The following is a 22,192-nucleotide window of genomic DNA, read 5'->3' as shown; positions in this document are numbered from 1 at the left end:
ACAGAAGTTTGTAAACTATTATCACTGAAGTAGTCGAAAGAATATTTCTTTGTAAACAAGGAGCTTTATAATCATTCATCCCTCTAGAGCCCTATCCTTCAATGGATGGCAATGTAAGAAAAGTTAGAAACATAATGGAACAGCTTCTTCATATTAGCCATATAACAAAGAACTGATGATTGACTAGATTAGGATCTTAGCCAATATATAGAACCAGTGGATGGACATAGAGGAGTGAAGCTGCTTCCAGGCTAGTCTGTATACATGCACCTAATTTCATTAGGAGTTCAAGGATAGACAGTATGGTTGTCACTGTATTATTCCAGATGTCACAAACAAGCAAGCAGCAAGATACAAAAATTTCATAGCAGAGGATTAGAGGAAAAATTTCAGACAATAGCATTAAACACCTGATTATCGTGGAAACAAACTGCTTTCAAAAAATGAGAAATTATGCTATAAATCAAGATAAATTAAGAATTTGCTAGCATACTAGGAATGCCAAGCATTTGAACTGGGATGTTATGTACACAGCAACTCTCCCCATTCCACTTGAACAAAGGACTACTGGCTTTTGCAAATGTTTATTGACTCATTTACTTCTCTTATCAGTTCTGACCTACACTTTCTACCCATTCATATCCTCTCCCTCTCCCCCGCAAAGCCAGCCCAGGCAAGTTCTCAGAATACAACAAAGGGGCATTTCCTGTTACTAGCTGCTTCCTCAGGATGAGAGAGGAGGCAGCTTCCCTTACTAGTAAATAGGGATGAAGGAGAGGTGGTGGTCAAGGAGTCAAAACACAACACGACTAACATTAACAGGAAAGGACAGAATGGGAAGTGGATGTTAAGGCGCCTCAATAACATGACATAACTGCACGGGCTAAGGATAAGAGGGAGCAGCCGCAGGAGTGGAAAATTTCCCAGGCCCTGATGGACACAAAAAAGGAAAAAAAAATCCTAAAAGATTACAAAAGTTATTTCATGTTTTGAGTCACTTTAACCGTGACAGGTGAGGGAGGGAGGCAGATCCTCCTCCACACTAACAGTCCGTGGCAGGCAAGTGGGCAATGCTAGCAAGGGGACTGCTAGCGGATGGTGTAGCGCACATATGGCACCTCTGTGTCTTCGCCACTGTCATCATTGCAGCACAATTCAAAGACCAGGGCTTTCACATGGCGCCCAATCTTCTTCTTGGAAACTCTAGTGACGATCTCCGTCATCCTGGGTGGGGGAGAGGAAAAGGACAGCTGTCAGGCAGATGCAGATTCAACTGAGGTAGCCCCTGCCCTTGCTCACATTCTTAAAACAATACGTACGGCTGATCGTGGCGCTCCTTCAGCTTAGCTGGCTGCATAAAAAATGAGTAAAGCATAGAGACTCCTTGGGATAGCATTGTTATCTCCAGCTTGTACTCTTTCTGTATGTGGGAAGGAAAGAAAAAAAATGGTTCTTTACTGAAAAGTTTTTCCATCTCCATTCGCAAGCCTCTTCCGCAGCCATTAACAGGCAAATGGCGACTGGGAAACTCTCAATGCTTACCTTGAAATAGGCCAGGAACTCACGCAGTGTCATCTCCTGTCCATCAGGCTGGATACCTTGCACCTCAAAGCGGTCCCATAAAGTCCACTCAGTATTATAGTACTGAAGAAAAAAATGTAATATAAGTGTTAGTTACTACACTTAATGCTCAATAAAAAATGCAACCAAGACAGAAGCATAATCCATGGCCGTTTTACTCCATGTAAGAAGGCACCATAGTTATTCATAATTTCTAATATGTGAGGACATGGGAAAGATCTTAGAGGCACTCTCTTGATTTCTATATCTCTATCCAAATAACAAACAGAGAAAAGGGACAGAAATATTCTCCCCTAACAGATGGTGAAAACAAAGCAACAAGTACACAAATAACATCCAAGAGACTTTAGCATGCCTGGCTCTCTTTCCCTTCTCTACCTTAAGTTGCTAAGGAAATATGTCCCACTTGCAAAACTTACCAAAAAATAAGGGAAATTTTTTGACAAGCCTTAGGTAATATTCTTCACATGGTATTCAAAGAAGGGACTATCAAATGCAAGTTGAAGACATTATTTTTTCCATTTAGTACCAGAGGCCACTTGTGTAAGGAAAAGATGATATGTGAAAAAAGCCAACCCACTCACCTTGTTCTTTGGGCAAGAAATAGGCTCAGAGAAGCCAAAGAAAGGCAATGCCAGGTTAAGGAAACCATTCTTGAAAGATTCAAGTCGCTTGTGGCCCTGTATTATTTTGTATAGTTCTAAACAAACCAAGCCTACTACAGCTGCAGTCGTCGTGGCAATTGCAGGTATAATTTTCCCTGCAATCAGCTTGCTCTGAAAAGAGAAGACACGGGAGCTTTTTAATTTTTTTACTTTAGACCACATTTAGGAGTTCAATGAAGTGTCCGTAGCATTTCTTCCCCCCAATTTTTCAGCCAGGTGAGGTAGGTCAAGCTAAAAAAGAGTGATTGGCTCAAAATCATCCAGTGAGCTTCCACGGCTGTGGCATAGAAAAAGTCTGCACTGTCTTCCCTCACACCCCTAATACATTCTACTATACATAATTTTTATCCATCAGAGTAAGCTTACCTTATGCCGGTCAGCAGGAGGAATATCATAATTTTCGGCTCTTAAGTTAGAAGCAGCAACAATAAAATCCATATGGAAATTTGTGTCATCATCCTGAAATTTAGTACAAATAAGGTGACAATTACAACCAGCAACGTCACGATCCTCAACATGCTTTTGGCTTCGGGACCGGCACAGTGAATGCCAGAAAAAGTCTGGAGCGGCTTGCTAGCCAAACCAGAAGCATGCCCCTGGCTTCAAAACTGAACAGCAGGGATCACTTCTGGTATCATTTGCATGTCAGATTATAGTTAAATGACAATTTATTCATTTAAAAATGTCAGTTTGCCTTACTTTTTCAAAATCAACTGGAAACATCCTAAAGTCATGAAGTTGCTGAGGACTCGGAAGTGAAGTTTTTAGCTCTTCTAACCGGCTATCATCTAAGAAAAAATAAATGTATAAATTTCAGAAAAAAAATTGCTACAATACATGTCATCTCTTTCTCAGCAACCTAAAACCTTTTCTGATCTAAACTGATATGGTGTATTGCAATTTCAAAGCCCTAAGCTGGTTTAGCAGTCAAGACTCTGCCATAAATCCATAAACAGCATTTTGAAAAAAACTATTACAACCTCGTAGTAATTCTGCAAGCTGCACAAGTATTGACCCCAAAAGTGAAGCAGTAAATCAACATATGCATTGTGAAATTGTGAGAGATAGCAAAAAGAAGAAACTGGGCCTTCCGTTCAATAGAATCAAAATTACTCAGAGAGAAGAATTCTTCTCACTCAAAGCCTGGCCTTCTTGGCTTTGCTTTGGTTAAAATCTTGCCTTTGGCAGACTCGTCTCATTCCCAGTTCTTACCAACTGAAGCATTGGCATTCTGTAGCTCCTGATCAGAGATATGGATGCGGACACCGGACTTGGGAGTGAATTCCGGAACTTGCACCTGGCCCAGCAGCTCCACAATAGCTTCTCTGTCTCTAGTGCCAGTGATGCCATATGTTTGGGCAAACAAGTTTGCAGCTGCCACTACATAATCCATGTGCAAAGGCTGTGGAGATAACATTAGTTGAGTCAGACTGGCAATTTTTCTGAATTCAGCCTTTTTAACTAAACGTTCTACACATGACTAGATAAAAGTTCTACTTCAGCAACCAGCTTCTATCTGAACTACCTAAAATGTATCCATAGGTATATGTATAGAGTTTACATACAAGAAAACTGAAGATTATCTACTCCAGCTTAATTATATCACCCCTAGTTTCACCCATTGTCTTCTAACGAACTGCCTTATACGCTACATCCTATATGCATATTTTTTCCTCCTGAGGATTATATTCCATGCATCTAATAGATTGTGCTCCACAGTTTATGCTGTAAAAATAATACTTAAAGCGCCTTTAAGCTTTTTTCTATTAACAATCTATTCCTTTGAAGCTGCAATAACAAGACAGATGAAGCAAAAGGTCCCAATTAAATGCTGGTGGTCTGTCATAGTGCCTTTAGCCAAAACAGGCCAAGAGGAATTATTCTCATCCCTAAATTTGATAATCAGATCTTGAGCAGAACCATTCATAACTTATTTTGAACAACTTTTCTTTTATCCCCTATATCTCTCTGGGAGTGATCACAAGCTGTCTGAGGTAGGTAATTTTAGACTTCTGATTATATCAGTATTTAGCAAAACTATCTTTGTTTTTCACTGAAAATTGCACTAGTTCAGTGGTTCTCAACCTTTTTAATGCCGCGACCCCAACCGGTCGTAAGTCGAGGACTAAACCAGTCGTAAGTCGAGGACTAAACCGGTCGTAAGTCAAGGACTTTCCCTGCCGGGGAGCGCCGTACATGCGTGGTTCCGCCCCCTGCGCCGGCCGAGGCGTAGCTGGCAAGCGGCAGAGACGGAGCAGGCCGACCACCAGCTGGCCCAGCCCAAGGGAGGTAAGGCACCCGCCGGAAAAGGGGGGAAAAATGGTGGACAAAAAAAAATGGCGGACAGCCTTGCTTGGCGACCCCCATGAAATGGTCGATCGACCCCAAATGGGGTCCCGACCCACAGGTTGAGAACCACTGCACTAGTTCATCCGCTAACAGTCTACACACCTTTTCCAAAATGGATAAACTGTAAACCTTATTTCCTCCTTCTACCCATGCTTCTATTTTTATAGCTTTATTTTTAAAAAACATCTATATTTAAATATAAGTAATCCTCAACTTAAAACCATATTTAGGACCAGAATTTCTGTCACTAAGCAATGCAGTCATAAAGCCTGCCACAACTTAAACCTCTAAATAGAAATGATCCCTGGCTCCACTTGTTGAGAAAGGTATAGTTTATTAGAGATTGTAGTAATTGCAAAGCCAGAATTGAAAATTGCCTGTCAAAATCCCTAAATTCTACTTTTCCCTCCTTTAATTGTCTTTCATCCCCACCCACACCTCCTTGTAACCAATTTGGTTCAGGCAAGATGTTTTCCTAACGGTCAAGCATAGTTTGGTATGCCGCCCCTTCCTTCTTCCAGCTGGGTGACCTTAAGGCAGAGTCTCGGAGGAGGTACACCGCTTACTTTCATTTCCCAAAGCATTCCCCCCTCTCATGCCCCTCCCCACAGGTCTTGGCAGTCTGTCACTGCATAGGAGCAAAGCATAAGCAAGAAAAGATGGCAGCTGACAATGTGACTGCAATAACTGCTTAGTGACAGCAATCTCGGCACTTCCCATTTCAGTTGTTAATTGAGAATTGTGAATCTTTAAAAGTGAGTACTCATCCCAAGCCAAGCCACTGTGGGCCTAAGCTCTTCTGGCCCTGAACCTTGGTAAGGTAAAGGACTGCTTCCTCCTGAACTCTCCCCACCTACCTATCTTCTCCCCATCTGTGCCTTTTTGGCCACTGTACATCTTTGCTTTGTGGCGCGGCAAGTGGACCCTGAACCACACAGCTCTGGGGCTGCTTGCCACACTGAAGCTCTGGAGCTGTAAGAAGCCTTGAGCTCCAGTGCAATGTAAAGCCCTTTGCAGTGCAAAGCCCAGCCTGGCCCAATACCACTGTGTGAAACTGCTATCCAGGAAGCCCCAGCTGCCTCGGTCTAGCCACCTTTGCTGCCCTGCACTCCAAGAACTCTGTTGCTCTGCATTCCGCCACCCCAGGTGACTTTTGCCATCTTTTTGCTCCTGATGGATGACGACGACGCATACCTGCTCCGACCTTCTGTGAGGACACACGAGGCCATCTTCCCCAGGTCTTCTGAGGAAACTGCCATGTGTGAGCTGGGGAAGAAAGTCTCATGTGGCCAGCATGTGCCTTGCAAAGGGCCAGACCAGGCATGCTTGATCAGCAGTAGGAGCAAAAAGATGGTAAAGGTCAGCTAGGGCAGCAGGGGCCATGGAGTGCAAGGGGCCCCAAAAGGCATTGACGGGAGGGGGGGGAGTTGAAGTGCCTCTGTGGGTGCCCAAATTTTGATCATGTAACCTTCAGGGATTACTCATGTGTCTTTAAAAAGTCCCTTGCCACTGTAATTTCAAATGGATGCTGAACAATGTTCATTAATTCGAGAACTACCTGCGTAATGCCAGTATTGTACTTTGTAAGGGTAACAGATAGAAGTAGGGATCTTTCTTCTACCACCTATCAATTAATTAGTATTTTTTTTCAATTTTCAAGCAGATCACAATGCTTACATTTTTGACATCAAAAGTAAGTGGATGAGGACATCGCTTTGGACCTGACCAAAAGAGGGTTCCTGAATTAGTTTTCTGAAAAGGAAAATGGAAATAAGCATTAAAAGGACAACAGAGCAAAACACACCATTTTGCCGTTATAAAAGACAGACCGAGGCCATGACGCAGGAATCCTTACCAACTCACCTGATTTGGGGGAAAGTTGTGCAGCAATTGACGAATATTGTTGCTATACTGGGTATGCCAATGATTACATGCCCAGGCCACACAGTCTGCCCAGGATTTAGGACGGTCAGTCACTAAGCTTTTGTATACAGCTTCCAAAACCTCTAAAGGTTGAGTGCCAGGCAGCTTTTGGGTCCGTTCCATGAATTTGGCGTCTCTGGAGAGAAATGAGAACTGGTTCTGTGATTCTCCCTGAGGCCAATAGAAACAGCCATACCACTAAGATGCATTTTTTCATCATTCTGAATCAGTTTGCTTCATTAGAAATTATCAGAAAGCATTACACATTATTGAATAGTGTCAAATCTACTGATGCACGGAGCTATACTTGAATATTTATAATGAAACTTTAACCACCTTTAGCTGATTTTGGGCCCTCAAAACAACACAGCACTTACGTGATATACTGGTTGACATTTTCTGCAGGCTGCTTGAAAAGACCTTCAAATTCATCACGGGCCCACTGGAAAATAAAACAACAAGAGTTCCAACCTTGACACAGGAGTTAAACCAATTCGTACCAAGTGCTGATGTTTATAACAGTAATTTGTCTGTCTTGTGTTGAACAGAACTATACAAAAAAAGTATCACACAATAGTTGATACACATAAAGGTCAGCAGGACCTGCTAACAAGGTGAAGAGGATACTCAGTTTGCTCCTTATAGAGGAAACAGAACTACAAGCAACATACTGAAAAGCAACTCCTTGATCATGTCAACACCAAGATCATTCAAAAGGATCACACTCCAATTATCACCTTCCAACCACAAAGAAAACCCATTACTGTTGCTATTAAATGTTTATATCACTGGAATCTCACCTGTAGAGTATGCTCGATGGCATTAGGAAAGTTCTTCAGCGTACAGATAGGGATAGATTTTTCAGGTGGATCTTGGCTAGAACTATATGATTCTGTTAGGAATGGGATCACCACCTGGATATTCCCTTTGGTCCCCAGTGTCCCTGATTCCAGCAGGGGCTTGCGGTAGTAGACACAGCGACGATCCATGTACATCCCTAAAGACAATTACACAAGAAAATAGTGAATGATTGCCAGTCAGGATAGCACTGGAGATTAAAAGCATCAAGTTGGATTAGTAATATTTTCAGTGCTTGAAGCAAGATCATTCTTTAACATTTCATTTCTATGACTATTGTACTTGTTGTGAGGGTACTTATGATCTAGAGGGGCAGACAAACCTAATCTTCAGTCACTTAAAACCAATTCTTTTTTTAAGTTTAAAAAATGGAGATAATGACACTAATCTGTTATCCTTCTATCCTGGATATCTTTCTAACATCCAGATTTGTACAAAAACTATGTGCAGATACCTACTTGCATCTACATTGTCCAGTGCATTTGCCACCCCATCAAGATTCTCAAAGAAGTCGTCATCATAAATACGTTCAGTGTCTGGGCCTACACGATCTTGGTGGCTTGTGATGTGAATGCTTGGGTTCATCTCTTTCACAGCAGCTGCTGCTGTATCAGATTTCATTTTCTAGATAGATTGAAACATTAAGTCTTACTCTGGGTATAGAAACTTCACATTATAGCTTCCAGAATGATCACTATTAAAAAAAACTAAAAATAAAAAGCAAACACAGTATCACAATGGATCACAAAATGACAGGTTTCTGGCCCTTAAATTTGCCAAAAATCAACTGTTAAACCTCCTCTGAACTTCCAAGGCAAACCATGACAATTTTTCACAGAAAGTCCTATGGCTGACTTTCTATAACCACAGAAATCACACTCCAGATACTAATGGAACTGACCGTAACATCCCAAGGTCGGAAGAGGAACTGCCGGTTAAGATTGGACTTCTCAATAGTGTCCATGTCAGTCACAGCCACGTCTCCCCCTTGCCCGCATCCTAGACCAATCATAGCAAAGTTCTTCAGCAATTCACAGCCAATGGCACCAGCACCAACCTAAGAGACAAGGGAAAAAAATGTCAGCAGGTTGCTTGGATGGAAGTACCAAGAAACTGAAAAATCATGCCAAGACTCACCAGAAAGTATTTTTGCTGGCTCAGTTTAATCTGTAATTCATTGCCAAACACAGCAATCTGTCCATCATATCGGCAATGTTTCTATCAAGACAAGGGGGAAAAGAGACAACGAGACAACCAGTTTGTATCTGTTCTCCAAAGTATGGAGTTTCCCTATTTCCCTAATCCTGCTCAGAATCATAATCATAATTTCTTTATTATTATAAATACAGAACACTGAATTTTATTTATGGGCTGTTTCAAATTCCCCAACACTGCTGTTTTCATCTAAATGGTACAATAACTTCATCATGAGCCTGTTCCTGGTCTTACATGCCATTTTAATTGCATACCAAAAATATATTACAGGAAAGGCTACATTATATGGCAATACACTCCACCATCAATTTTAGTATAAGCAATTAAAACTACTCAATTTTTTGGCCCTGACCTTAATACATAAACCTCCTAGCCTACAAATTATTTTCCCAGCCATCTTGAAGAGTACTTTTTGTGTTATTCCCAGCATAAATCTTATGCTTATACTAATTACTCACAGGACTGCAATTTTCCTCAGTCAAGGTATCCTTATTTTCTTCAGGCAAGCATTCCAGTGCATCAAAATACAGCCACTGGATGACAGGCATGAATTTGCCTGAACAGGCCTGAAACAGAGAAATAAAAAAGAACATCTCTTTGGTGCCACACTGTTTGGTTCTGCCTGAAAAAGCCAACTTCAGGAATAAACTGGCATTATACACCATCACACTATTAAGAGAGGATTTGTTTACCAAATCCAAAGCTGCTGGTTAAGGGAAACATGGACTAAGCCGAATGCTTTTTTATTATCTGGCCAGTTTTTCAAATATTGTACCTTCATAACCTCTTGTGCAGCTAGGCCTCCAATGAAGGCATTGACAGGTGCCAGATCTCCAGAGGCTTGGAAAGCCATTTCCTTGATGATATCCTCGTTCAACTGTTCTTGCTTAAGTGGGGGCGTTGCTTGCTCGTTGAGATCCTTCACTAAAGATAGCACCTCACTAGCGTCTGCCTGAGGAAGGATGGAAGAAGTCAGATAAAGGCTAAGGAAAAGTCTCACAGCAGCTGTGAGGAGCCGTTTTTCATCCACATCATAAATGTAACCTATGCTAAATGCAATCTGTGTAAAATAATGGGCTATCGCTAAAAATGCCTACGCATAAAAGTTACATAAAATTATCACACTCCACAACCAATTGTCCCTGAATAAAAATGCACTGTACTTAATGTTTAACATATTCAAGCAGATGAAGAAAAGGAAACTGAGCAACTCTGTACAAGATTTACACCAGTATTCCAAGCATTATTGTTTGATTAGTGATTTTGTTCGCAATAGTATCTGTATATTCTGTGATTGATATGAACTTCTGTTCCTGGGGGGAAAAAAATCTCAACCTGCAGACTAGAAAAAGAAAGGGGGAACTGGAATAGCCTACCTGATTACGAGGCCTGGGAAAATGGCCATGCTTCTTGTGAAACTCATGCAAAGCCTGAAATCCCATGTGCAGCTGGCCTGGCCGATCAAACTTGCCAAAGTCAGTGATGACCAACTCTGGCTCTGGCAGAGAGGCGCGCAGAGATTTCTGAAAGAAAAATAATGGAGAAATTGAAAATAGGCAGTGATGCCATCATAGCTACCCTTTTCTGCAGGCAGCCTCCAAGCCGCTGCTTACATGCCACCCAAGAACAAGCATAGGCAGATCAAAAGGTGCCAGATTGTTCCAATGGCAGAACATTAAAACCATGGGAATTTGCCCAGCAAAAAAAAAAAAAAAAAGGCAGAACCTGTCAGAAAAGACACTTACAAAGCTAATCTTCTTTGGCATTTTGACCTGGGTAACAATGCCGCCACGTACATAGTCTGAAAAGCTGGAGGTGTCGCCAATACTAAATGTGTAGGGGCCTAGAAAAGAATAAGAAGTACACCCTTACAGATGTCACAGGCAAAGAACCACACTGAAAAAAAACCAAAACGATAGCAGTGCAGCATTGCCATATTAACTTGGACCAAGAGTCCGCAACAATCATGTCAAATTACTAGTCTTAAGAGAACTTTCTTAATAGACATGAGGAAAAAGTAAGAGAAGATTTTTCTTAATACTTCCACAATAGGATTAAATTGCAAGTAACTGTGGAAGAAAAGAAATGTGCCCCCATGGTGCAATAAATAAGCAGCAAAGAGAGGAGGCAGACTGTGGAAAATGTTTTTGTTATTCTGTGCCAGAGGAATTATATTCTGAATAAAGAACTGGAGAATGTTCAGGAAATTTAAAAAAATTAATAAAATGTTTTGTACAAGAGACTGAGGATGCTACAATGAGTATCTTTTCACATTCTCTAACAAGCTTACTTGTAAGCATACTTAACTTTCACAACCAATTCAATGTTTATAGGCTTCTTTTGTGTTTTGTTTTTTGCACCTTCAAGTCAGCCTTCACTCTCTGCAGTTTTCTTGGCAACAATTTTAGAAATAGTCTGCCCCTGCCTTCTTCCTAAAAGTGTGACTGGCCCAAAACCACCCAAATGGCTTCGTGCCTAAGATAGCCTTAGAAATACTAGCCTGGTATTTTTAACCACTACACTAAACTGGGTAATTCAGGCTAAAATCCCAAGCACAGCTGGCTCAGGAATTCTGGGAGCTGAAGTCCACGAATCATAAAAGAGCCAAGGTTGACTACCCCTGCTCTACATGATTCCCAACATACCAAAAGTAATTTTGTCAAACAACAAAAAAACAAAAAGAAAAAAAAACCCTTTGGCAGATACTTCATTCTAGGGACATCTAAATTTTGTGCAAGTCAGAGCAACACCATGCCTCACCCAATACTTTGATTTCCATCGGTTCACAGCTGTTAAGCTCTTTCATGCCTTCAACTTCCAAGAAAGAAACAAAGTCTCCGCTTTCAAAACCATGCCGAGCCTCATCTAGACAGGTTACCTCTCCAGGGCACCCCTGCACAGGAAAAAAGAAAATTGAACAAAATTCTGCTCCTCTACTGTGGGTCTTGGTAAGAATAAATACACCTCAAAAAGAGAGCTCCAACTGCCAGTCTGAAGAAGTAATTACCTTAGTAACCATTGAGACCATAGCACTTAGTGGTTGCTCTCCATTGGTATCTGTCACAACCATGTTCTCACCAAAGTCACAGAACAGCTGACTGCAAGAGAGAGAAAATGGAGGAAGTTATTAGGCACTCTGAAGCACCTTCAAGCACTGTGACAGGTGGCCTTAAAAGCCAGGATTGATAGCCCACAGCTGGGCAGTGTGGCGCACCCACATATGGTGTCTGGAAATCCCAAATAGCTCATCCCAAATGAAAGAAGAGCCCTACTAAAAGGAGGCTATAACACAGAAACAGGTATAGAAACAAGGTGCTGTCTTACCCAAAAAGTCCCTTTGTATCTGCCACTACGAGTTTGATATTTTGGCTGTGACAGAAATCACTAATACGTAACTGTTCCTCCAAGGGACAATTGGTGAGCACAACTACCTGCAAAAAGTAGATAGGCAGATGGGCGGTTACGAAATTGGACGGACGAACAAATGAAAGAAAAAGCATTTGAAATAAATCACACAGAAATCCGGAGCTCTCCAGTATCAGCTCATCGTTCAGGGTTCCTGGGCTATGGTAAGTAATATTCCCAACCATGTCTTCTCTCCCATCCTATTATTTTTCATTTCATTTTGTAATGCACAAGAAACTCTCAAGAACATTAGATTTTTTTGTATATAGAAAACACAGGGCAAATATTTAACTAGATTGTTTACTGAACCAGGAAAGTCATTCTTGATATCAAGTGTTTAGTAACCCTCTCCTCTGAGAAATTAAGACAATAAAAGTACCTGGAAGTTATTAAGAAAGTCCTCACTGAGGGGCCCAGTGTAAGCAGTAACAGGTACATAGGAGTTGAGCTCAGCTAGCCGTGGTTGAGATACTTCAGCACGGTTCTTTCCAAGGTCTTCCTCACGAAGGTAGAACTGGGGGGAAGGAGGGGGATGTTTTAGTAGTACTTAGATGTCACAATATAGGGAATCACAAACAGAACCACACTGAAGTGAATGGATGAAGATCCTACCTGGGAAGAGAGATCAGACCACTCAGCTATGCCTTGATCATGGATTGTGACTGATTTAACTCCACCCAAGATGATGTTTTTTGCTATCTCCACACCTAATCCTCGCAAACCGGATACCAGGATGTTGGCATTCTGCATTCGTTTCATTGCCTCATGGCCCAATACATATCTATTCAAAACAAATTGGAAAAAGGATTAAATTTACAGTACCCTATTGGTCCAGCCTGAAAACAGAACATCCTATATACAGACAGTTTCCTCTCATCATCTGTTCAACAGCTCCAGAACATATCAAAACTTATTATTCACATATTAGACTGGTACTAACACTCTCCTTTTCAAAACAGTAGGCCTCCCACTCTCCTTTTGATACTTACAGCTGCCTTGAGTATAGACCCTCATCAATGTCTGTTTCACTTCCATTCTTGGCCATACCCTGGAAAGGACAAATATAATCACTTAGTCCTTTGCTGCCTTTTGATCATTAAAAGAATGTGATAAAGGAACACAAAGAACAGCTGCTATTTGATTTCTATATTTTATCATTCTCAATGCATTTCAAATATTAATTATTTACCAAGGAAGAGGTACAAAAAGAAGTCAAGAGACCTGGTCAATTGAACCGTGAATGGCAACTCAGGGAATATACTTCACAAAACCACAACTGCATTACAAGAAATAAGAACAAATACAAAAGGAAACAGGCACTACAGCATTCATTACAGTACAAAAAGCTAGATATAAGAGATAGTAACAATGGGTACAATGACACATATATCTGCACATTACTAAAGGTATACACAACTCAGAAACCTACGTTGGCAGGCGCTTCACGCAAATCAGTCTGTATGGATTTTCCAGAGGAGCAATTTGAACCCGTCTTTGACTCTGATTCACCCAAGCGACGCTTCTTGGACAACGGCGAGCTGGACATCTAAATGCCACAACAGACAATACAGATATGAGAATACAATGTTTGATAATCTCCTCATTTTGCAGCAGGATGATGACTCTGCCAAAAATGAAAATATCCTATGTAATAGGCAAAGCCCTTATGGGAATAGGAGAGAAATACAAAAATAGTGGCTATTGAAATGAAGCAGGAGCAATTAGCAATTTCCTCCCAATACTAGTCCACAATCTTTACTGCCTGAGGGATCAAAAGATTTGCTCCAGATGAAGAACATGTTGCTACCATCGGTCTCTCAGGACACCAGAAGGGACTATTCCCCAGGTCCCATTGGAGTGCTAATTGCAGTATCAACCAACTAAATCATACCAGTTAATCAAGTATAGCAGCAGCACAAAGGAAAACAACCTTTGAGGAAGCACCTTTACATTCTGTCCTAAAAAAAAGTACTTTATATTGGATCAATTGAAAAGGGCACTGTTTTTCTTAGCAGTTTTCTCATCAGAAAAAAAACCAAGTATTTCCAGTGTGCCGAAACAATACGGTGTGCTGTTTTAACTGTTTTAAAGTATGAAGTTCATTTTTAATCTACTATATAAAGCTAGTTATTTTTCAATGCTACACCTATTATCACAGAAATCTGAACCAGATGACATCAGTTTAGGCTGTTCTTTTATGGCAGATGGATTGCCACAGAAAGAACTTAAGTAATGAACAGGCTAAGGAGGGGCTACTAATGAATCAGTTTGTTGGCAAAAAAGAGCAGGTGAATCACTCTTAGCTGGCAAAAATGATATTAGCAATTTCCAATGAGTTTCCTGCTTACAGAGCATTAGAATGTAATATTATTAAAACGTTTTTACACTTCTAAGAAGCATTCCAACAGCTTACAGTAAGAAGACTTCTGTAGAAATTGATAAAAACACTCCAAAAGAAAATATAAAGGTGGACTTGATCAAACAACAGCTAGTTTTACATATCAGGCTAAGCCAAAAACCATAATTTATAATGGTTGGATTCGTGCAACACCCATTACCACTCTGACAGTTTGTGAATCTAGTAAATACTTTTTAGTGCTAAGAAGATTCAGTTCTATTGCTTCTACCTATCAACTTGAAGCCCCACTGAAATCTTTAGGTATTTCTCTAGAAAGCGAACTCTAAACTGCAAAAAGTTAAACTGATAGTCCAATACCTAGATTTTGCAATGTGTATACATTTTATAACCTTGGAAAAATTCACACATTGTTGATCCTAAGAATAAAAAGCATTAATCCTGAATGAGTTATTTTTTTATTTTATCCATCCATTTATTTTATTCCTGTATCTGCCTATTAATATTTATAAATTAAGTTACTAATTCTGAGTAAATACAAATACTTATAATAGGAATAATCCCAATAATCAGAACATGTACTTAGTCCAGCTCTTTTTTGCAATTATCCTAACAAATTCCAATTTTACAATGTATTATCATTTAGAGTGGTAAATGCAGGTAGGAAAAGGCACGAAAGAAGAAATGTTCACTATCAAGTATAGGTAGCCCTCAACTTATGACCAGTTAATGACCATTCAAAATTACAATGGGCCACCCTAAAGCTACTAACAACCCTTTTTGAAGTTACAAAGACTATTTACACACATACCCCACAGTCATATGATTGCAATTTGGGCAACTGGCCATTGTTTGCTGCATCCATTACGATCATTTGCAGCATCCTGCAGTTAAGTGACCACAATTTGCAACCTTGTTTGTCAAGTTCTGACATTTACTTCATATCTGGCAAAAAATGCCCATTGGGGAAAATTGACTGACTTAACAACTGCTGCAAAAAAAAAAAAATTTTTTTAAGAAATCCAGTCTGGTCACATGATGCCTTGGTTTATAACAATTTATGACCATAAATCTGCACTCAATTATGATCATGTTGAGATCTACCTGTACTACAAATGCATTGGTAGAAAGCATTTCCTTATTTCTTCCTAAGGATATGCTTACTTAAACAGGTAAGAACGAGGTTCTTTGATTGAATCCTACTCTTTTTACCTATAGCCTACTTAACTCCATCCAGTAGTATTACATTTATTCTTGTGTATGATTTCAGTCTGGGTTTCAGCATCTCATTATCAGCTCTATTCATCCTCCTAGAAAAACAGTTGCTTACAATCCTATTATTATTGCAACCCCTCTCTCACGAGCTCAATAAATGAGCATCCATTCAAAAGTGCATTCAGTTCTTTTGCCATACATTGAGTTTAATTTATGGTACCCTACGCCATACAGGCAGCTCAAAGGTGCTATATTATCATGATGCCAGACACAAATGACTGAACTTCCTCAGTTAAAAGAAAATCCTAGTCAAAAATACATGTTAGTTAGATGCTATCTTGGAAGTGCTGATACTTTTGTTCTAGCAGCAAAGTAGTATTACTCTGGATCTGTCTTAAGAAATTACAGCATGAAACGGAAAAGCAACATAGGTTCAATGGCTGAAATGGTTCTCAAACCTAAGAAACTATCATGCTAGCTGCAAGGTAAGCTAACAACACTTGAAAGTTTTAATGTAATTCAGTCAGTTTCTGCAAAGCTAATACTTATTTACCACCTTTCCTCCCAATTTTATCTATGATTTTAGTGTTATATAAGTACATGTAGTCCTTGACTTACAACAGTTCATTTACTGTCTGTTCAAAGTTACAGCAGAACTGGAAAAAAATGAGTTATGGCCATTTTTTCACACTTAGGACTGTTGCAGCATTCCTCACAGTCACGTGATCAAAATTCAGATTCTTTGCAACTGACTCATATATACGACGGTGGCAGTGTCCTTGAGTCAGTTAATGGGAAAGCCAGATTCACTTAACAACTGTGTTATTAACTTAACTGCAGTGATTCACTTAACAATTGTGGCAAGAAAGGCCATAAAATGGAGCAAAATTCACTTAACAAATGTTTCGCTTAGCAACAGAAATCTTGGGCTCAGTTGTGGCCGAAAGTCGAGGACTACCTGTAATCTTTTCTATCTGCTTGTAAAAATAAATCACAAAGACAAAGGAAGATTTCTTGTTCCATGTAACTGTAAAATGACTGCAGTTATTCGTGTTTCACAGCACTGTAACATTTTACTTTCTGATTAAATACAATTCCTTCTGGTTTTTGGAAAAGAATGTACCATATTCAATCATCCAGCAAGGAAATGTCAACAGCAAGTTAGTTTCCAGATTGAAGAGAAGCAGTCTGGAAAAGAGCACCAATAGGCATAAACACAGTAGGAAGTACAACAGATTTCAAATCAAAATCAGGCCAACAAAAATAGGGAGCATATTTTCTTTTCTCAATATGTGGAAGAATATATACAAGGTCAATTAGGTTTTTCCTGCTGCAAAAAATAATAATAAAAGAAATGGAAAAATAAAAAGCCTCAGGCAATGTAGAGTAAAAATATAAACAGACTGAAGTAAAAATGAAATAAATAAATAAATAAATAAATAAAAGGAAGACTTTTACTGAGTTAAATCACAGTACTGATTTGTGGTAACAAATGCAGTAATCAGGAACAAAAGGATCATATAAAAAAATTAAATTAAAATTAGTTACAAACTGTTCTTCCGCTCAGCTTTTGAAAAAAGAACATTCCTGTTACATCTGAGTTATGGCTGTATTATCAGACAAGAATTTTTTTGAGACTGTGTGTTCAATTGCTGTGTTTCTGATACTGACAGTTGATCTGCTGGTTCAATAATTTTTGGATGTTATATTTCTATGTAAGCGACTTAGACCCTGCAAATAAAGCGGCATACAAATTTGTACCTCTCTGAAGTGGATTTTGAAGATATCTGGGGGTGGGGGCGCGCGAGAAAAAAAAAGTCCTATACTATAAAAAGACACTGCTACTGCTGACTGAGGCATACAACTGGGCCTAACATGCTCAGCATTATAACCATGAAATCCAGGCAAGGACAGCTTCCATTACTTAAGTTAATCCATCCTTTATGCAGGGACCATTGAGGAAACCACAGCTGTCAGCTTTTTGATTAATAAAACCAAGTGAGCACTGGGTTCAGCAATTGTTTTGGTGTGTTGTTTAAGTTATATATCTCTAATAAGAATGACAGTGTTTATTTAGCCAGTACATTCACTGAACTAAAAGGCTATCAAACGGTACTGATAGTCCTAAAAGATAATATTTACTATACTCACCTCTCCAAAGTTATATTTGTAGTAATTTTCTAGCAGAAATTACTGAAGTAGAATAAATTAAGCAGAAAAAAGCAAAGGAAATTATTTTGAACGAAGAATAATTTAACTCAAAAATTATCCAAAGAATTTTGGAAGAATTTCCAGTTATGTTTACCTCATAGATTAAATATCAGCCATTATTACTTTTTTTTTTTTTTAAGAAATCCACAGGGGTGACCTGGACGTTGTCATACAAATTCAAATAAAAACAAAGAAACAGTTTTTGCTATTCCCAGCATACTGATTTATGAAGCTATAGTCTGTAGCATATAGTTTTGGAACAAGCATACATATTAACAAATGTATTCATTTTAATGGGTGTTCAAAGAGCCCAAAGTTACCGAAAATACACGTACACTATAATAAAATAATTTTCTGCCTGAGTTAATTGAAACAGAATCAAAATATAAAACTTTTTTTCTTTGTAAGCCTGAAGAGCAATAGGAACAACCAATGAGTAATAACTTCAAACATTTTGTAATAGTAAGTCATTTTAATGAATATATTGATATTAATCCTAATAAATCTTGATGAAAATACACATAATACATTATATGGTATTTTCCCCTAAAAGCATTTACTCTTATTTGAACTGGGAGAGGAAAAAGCAGTAACACAAGAATGACATTAAATATAAATAACTGTAGAATAAACTGTAACAGCCAATGTAATGTTGAAGTTATGGTGCTGGACTAGGAATGGGAAGAACACATGTTCTAATCCTTCCTTAAATATAGAAATCAGGTTCTGTGACAAGCTGGCTAAAAAACAAAAGCCCTGGTAATTTTATGTATTGATAACTTTATATGTGAACTGAATTGGGCACAGTGCAAAACAAGAGGACTGTACAACCATATGAGACGGACACTACAATGGTGAAATAAATAGCTGTGACTTGGAGCAAACAAGAAAAAAACAGAAAGGTGCCCATGCAGTCACTACAAGTTGAGTTCTAAAGGGAATCTTTGTAATAGACCAGGGGTGTCAAACTGCCGGCCTGCGGGCCAGACGCGTCACGAGGAAACCGCGCCCACCCCATTGCCGGCAATGGGGAAAAAGTTCCGATACGTTGCACGACGTCATGTAACGTCGCGAGTTTGACATGTCTGTCATAGACTAAAGACAGGCAGAAAATAGAGCTGGATATTCTGGCATGAATGATTTGCTGTAAAACAACAAGAATTTCAGATAACCAATTGTTTAACAATACAGCAAGTTTTCATATCAACAGGTGGCTCAAAGTTTGGAGTTAAGCCAGGAATAGATTTTATGTGAAATTACACTAAATTTTATTCTGACACTGAGAACAAATTTTGTATGTATGTAATCAGGTATGGTTTTAAGCTACAAGTCACTATGTTGTATCAACTCTGTGGTCTACAGCTTCCAATTCTAGACTCATTGGTGCTGTTTTCTAAATGATCGGAAAACCCCAAATCTATATTACATACAGAGTATCTTAATTCTAATATCTATATTTTAAATTTTAAGCTCAGCAAAAGACAAAAAACAAAAAAATACACAAGGTAGGTTTCAGGAAATATAAAGCATAATCTCTCTCGTTATAGTTCAGTAAAGCAATAAGCAGGAATATTTTATGTAATGATCAACCAACATATCAGATATGCTTCAGAAAAAATGGAGTTAAAAAGACTTAGCACAAATACAATAATCTCTGCTATAGTGTCAAGGTGAAATGTAGTCCAGTTGAGGATTTTCCATCTAACAATTTCCATTGGCTCAAAATGTCACATGATTGACAATTTTGCAAATTGGTGCATATACCAAATACTAGATAAAACTGATTCCAAAAATAAAGTTGCCAATCAGGAGATAAGACAAAAGCCAGATTAGAAATAAAATAAAAATTATTATGGATGCTGAAAATAAAAGTCTGTAAAATTTCACAACATTAGGACAAAATTAGGGCGAGTTTGTACATAGAAACCGGTATTTGATCTTTTATATATAAAGATTAAATATAGGTTTTTATAACCTTCTATAACATGTTAACCTTCTTGCTTGGGGTTTGAGAAGAACTTGTAAAAGCATAATAATGGGCAAAAATATTATGAGAAAGCATGTGAGTTTAATGGACTGTCTAAACTTAGCTGCCACAAGTCCTATAACAAGCCTTGTAATTCATCAGAACAGATTCCTTAAAATGCTTAACACTTCAGTTTTTGTATGTTTGTTAAAAGGCATATGCTACAAAGACATACGCTTACTATTAATTTTTTTAATTAATCCTGAGGTAATGAAAAGAAACAAAAAGGAAAACAAAGGCAATGTCCTGAGATCTTATATAAATGCCAAAATTAGATTCATAATCCTATACTTTCTATCTGGAATTCAGTTCCCAAACGTCTTGACCCCTATAAAAGAAAGCATAAAACAGAATTGGAGATAATACATTCTAAATAGTTTTAGCCTACAGGAAGGAAAGTTAAAACACATAGATAATTCTGATCTAAGTTCTGAGCTTTTCTACCATAAAACTCAGAAGTCTTGAATGAAAATACAATACATCCTTTCTTCCTCTTTACAGCTATCTCAGGTTAAAATTATGATATCTGAAGAAATAGTTACAAATAAAAATAACTGACCTGGCATATTAATTATCAATTCTTATTGGACCTACAAGATATAGCCAATCAACTGCAGTATACATTCCAAGAAAGGACTACCAATAAAGGATAAAAATTAAACAGGGCAATCTTTTAATTAGCTTCTTGTGCAAGACAATTAAGTCACAAATCAGTTCAGGCAGACTTACCAGAATCACACTCAAGCTGCCCCATGACACACATGCACAGGCAGGTAAGTACAAATATGGGCTACATTACAGCTAGATGGGATTGACAAAGATGAATATTTTATGACACACCTAGAGATAGGTAAAAGGGCAATTTGCTCTGGTTGCCTCAAAATTCCTAACATATCCCTTGTAATATATGAACCGGTAAGATGCAAACTACAGTACCTGTCCTCTGCCTTCCCCCTTTCAATAATAATACAGAGCCCACTCCAAAAATGGATTCTCCAAGTTTAAAAACCCAGAGAGCAAATCTTGAAATTCCTGGAAAACAAATCTCAGTTGTAGAGAAAGTCAGTGGAAAACTAAAGATTGGGGGGGGGGGGGGATTTTAGGAATAGATACTGAGATAACAACTGCAACCAATGATGCAGAAAGCACAGAGGGTTAAAAGTCAACTGGATTATACTCCTATCAAAGACCACTGAAGAATCTTAATCCCCTAGAGCAGTGTTTCTCAACCTTGGCAACTTTAAGACTTGTGGACTTCAACTCCCAGAATTCCTCTGCCAGCTTAAAGTCTTAAAGTTGCCAAGGTTGAGAACCCCTGCCCTAGAGACCCACCCCCACGAGAGAGAGAGAAAAAAAAATCCTTCAAATATCTGCTTTCCATCTACTGGCAATGACTGAGATTCTGTTGTATCTCCTTTGTAACTCCACAGTAAGCCAAAGAGTACTGTAAAACGAAGGACACGTGAGCCGATATGGGGCTCTCCACAAATACCGTTAGGATAGACCAGGGGTAGTCACACCTTGGCTCTTTTATGACTCGTGGACTTCAACTCCCAGAATTCCTGAGCCAGCTTAGCTGGCTCAGGAATTCTGGGAGTTGAAGTCCACGAGTCATAAAAGAGCCAAGGTTGACTACCCCTGGGATAGACGCTAAGATCCCACCCAACAATTCAAAATGCTTCCCATTCTTAACTCAACATTTGAGCCCAGTTGACTGAACCCGCCCTTCCCCTCCCCGGGACTTTTTATTCGGGCTCTTTTGAAACCCGCATCCTCTCTTCACTTCCCTCCCCCCTCCCCAATCCATTCAATCTCTTCATAGAAGATTTGGAAGGGAATTTGAGCGGCGGAACCAAAGAGCAAGAAAAGGGGGGGGGATTTTTCTGAATGGGCTGAAAACGCAGCGCAAAAGGCTAACATGGAAGGAAAGAAAGAAAGGAGAGTTGTTCCTGCTAGAGGGCAGCTTGGCACCAGACCGCCTCAGAAAAGGGCGTTGAGAGGGAAGGCAAGCTGGAAATCCCGAGGCAGCTAAGGTAAGGAACGGAAGTGGGGAGGCAGAGGAGCAGCAGTTGGCCGCAACGCTACTTGCCGGCGAGACGCGCTAGGCCTTGCCGGCTTGGGAGAAGGAACCCTACACAAAAGGGGGGAGGCGTTTCTATGGAGACCGGATTCCTTTGGAATGTCTCTCTGTTTCTAGGGTAATAGGCGACGGGAGGGGGAGGGGAAAAAAAGGCCCCAAAGGTTACCAATGAGGCTGTGTCAGGCCCCGCCGCGGCCGCCGCTGCTGCCGAGTCACCGCTCTGCGCTGCTGCCGTTTCCTCCTCCGGCCTGCACTGACATAAGATGGCCGCGGCAGGGCCCGGAACAAAAACCTCCCCCAGTGTCGCA

The 22,192-nt window shown here is 39.5% G+C and overlaps 1 protein-coding gene across 1 annotated transcript; it reads right to left on the bottom strand.

Annotated features, from left to right (window-relative positions):
* Positions 1 to 296: 296 nt before the first annotated feature.
* Positions 297 to 22,142, bottom strand: UBA1 (ubiquitin like modifier activating enzyme 1). The gene is made up of 26 exons (XM_015825278.1): positions 22,051 to 22,142; positions 13,426 to 13,542; positions 12,986 to 13,044; positions 12,609 to 12,777; positions 12,376 to 12,510; positions 11,916 to 12,022; positions 11,599 to 11,689; positions 11,352 to 11,484; positions 10,337 to 10,434; positions 9,968 to 10,114; positions 9,367 to 9,543; positions 9,050 to 9,157; positions 8,514 to 8,594; positions 8,278 to 8,433; positions 7,835 to 8,000; positions 7,319 to 7,515; positions 6,896 to 6,960; positions 6,459 to 6,654; positions 6,273 to 6,347; positions 3,459 to 3,648; positions 2,946 to 3,034; positions 2,613 to 2,705; positions 2,166 to 2,357; positions 1,543 to 1,644; positions 1,320 to 1,420; positions 297 to 1,224 (listed from the first exon to the last, which is right to left on the bottom strand). The coding sequence occupies exons 2-26, from the start codon at positions 13,540 to 13,542 to the stop codon at positions 1,089 to 1,091; spliced, it is 3,180 nt and encodes a 1,059-aa protein (XP_015680764.1). The 5' UTR covers positions 22,051 to 22,142; the 3' UTR covers positions 297 to 1,088.
* Between the last annotated feature and the right edge of the window lie 50 nt (positions 22,143 to 22,192).

Source organism: Protobothrops mucrosquamatus, unplaced genomic scaffold (assembly GCF_001527695.2).
Source record: "Protobothrops mucrosquamatus isolate PMUCROS unplaced genomic scaffold, P.Mucros_1.0 scaffold_13, whole genome shotgun sequence".
NCBI classification, from domain to species: Eukaryota; Metazoa; Chordata; class Lepidosauria; order Squamata; family Viperidae; genus Protobothrops; species Protobothrops mucrosquamatus.
Note: the sequence above shows the minus strand (reverse complement) of the source record. Positions and strands in the feature narration are given on the sequence as shown.

Coding starts and splice junctions, on each gene's coding strand:
- UBA1 (XM_015825278.1), bottom strand. CDS start 13,542: ATGTCCAGCTCGCCGTTGTCCAAGAAGCGTCGCTTGGGTGAATCAGAG. Junction 12,778..12,985: donor GGTCTATACTCAAGGCAGCT/GTAAGTATCAAA, acceptor TGTTTTGAATAG/ATATGTATTGGGCCATGAGG. Junction 12,511..12,608: donor GGTCTGATCTCTCTTCCCAG/GTAGGATCTTCA, acceptor CCTTCCCCCCAG/TTCTACCTTCGTGAGGAAGA.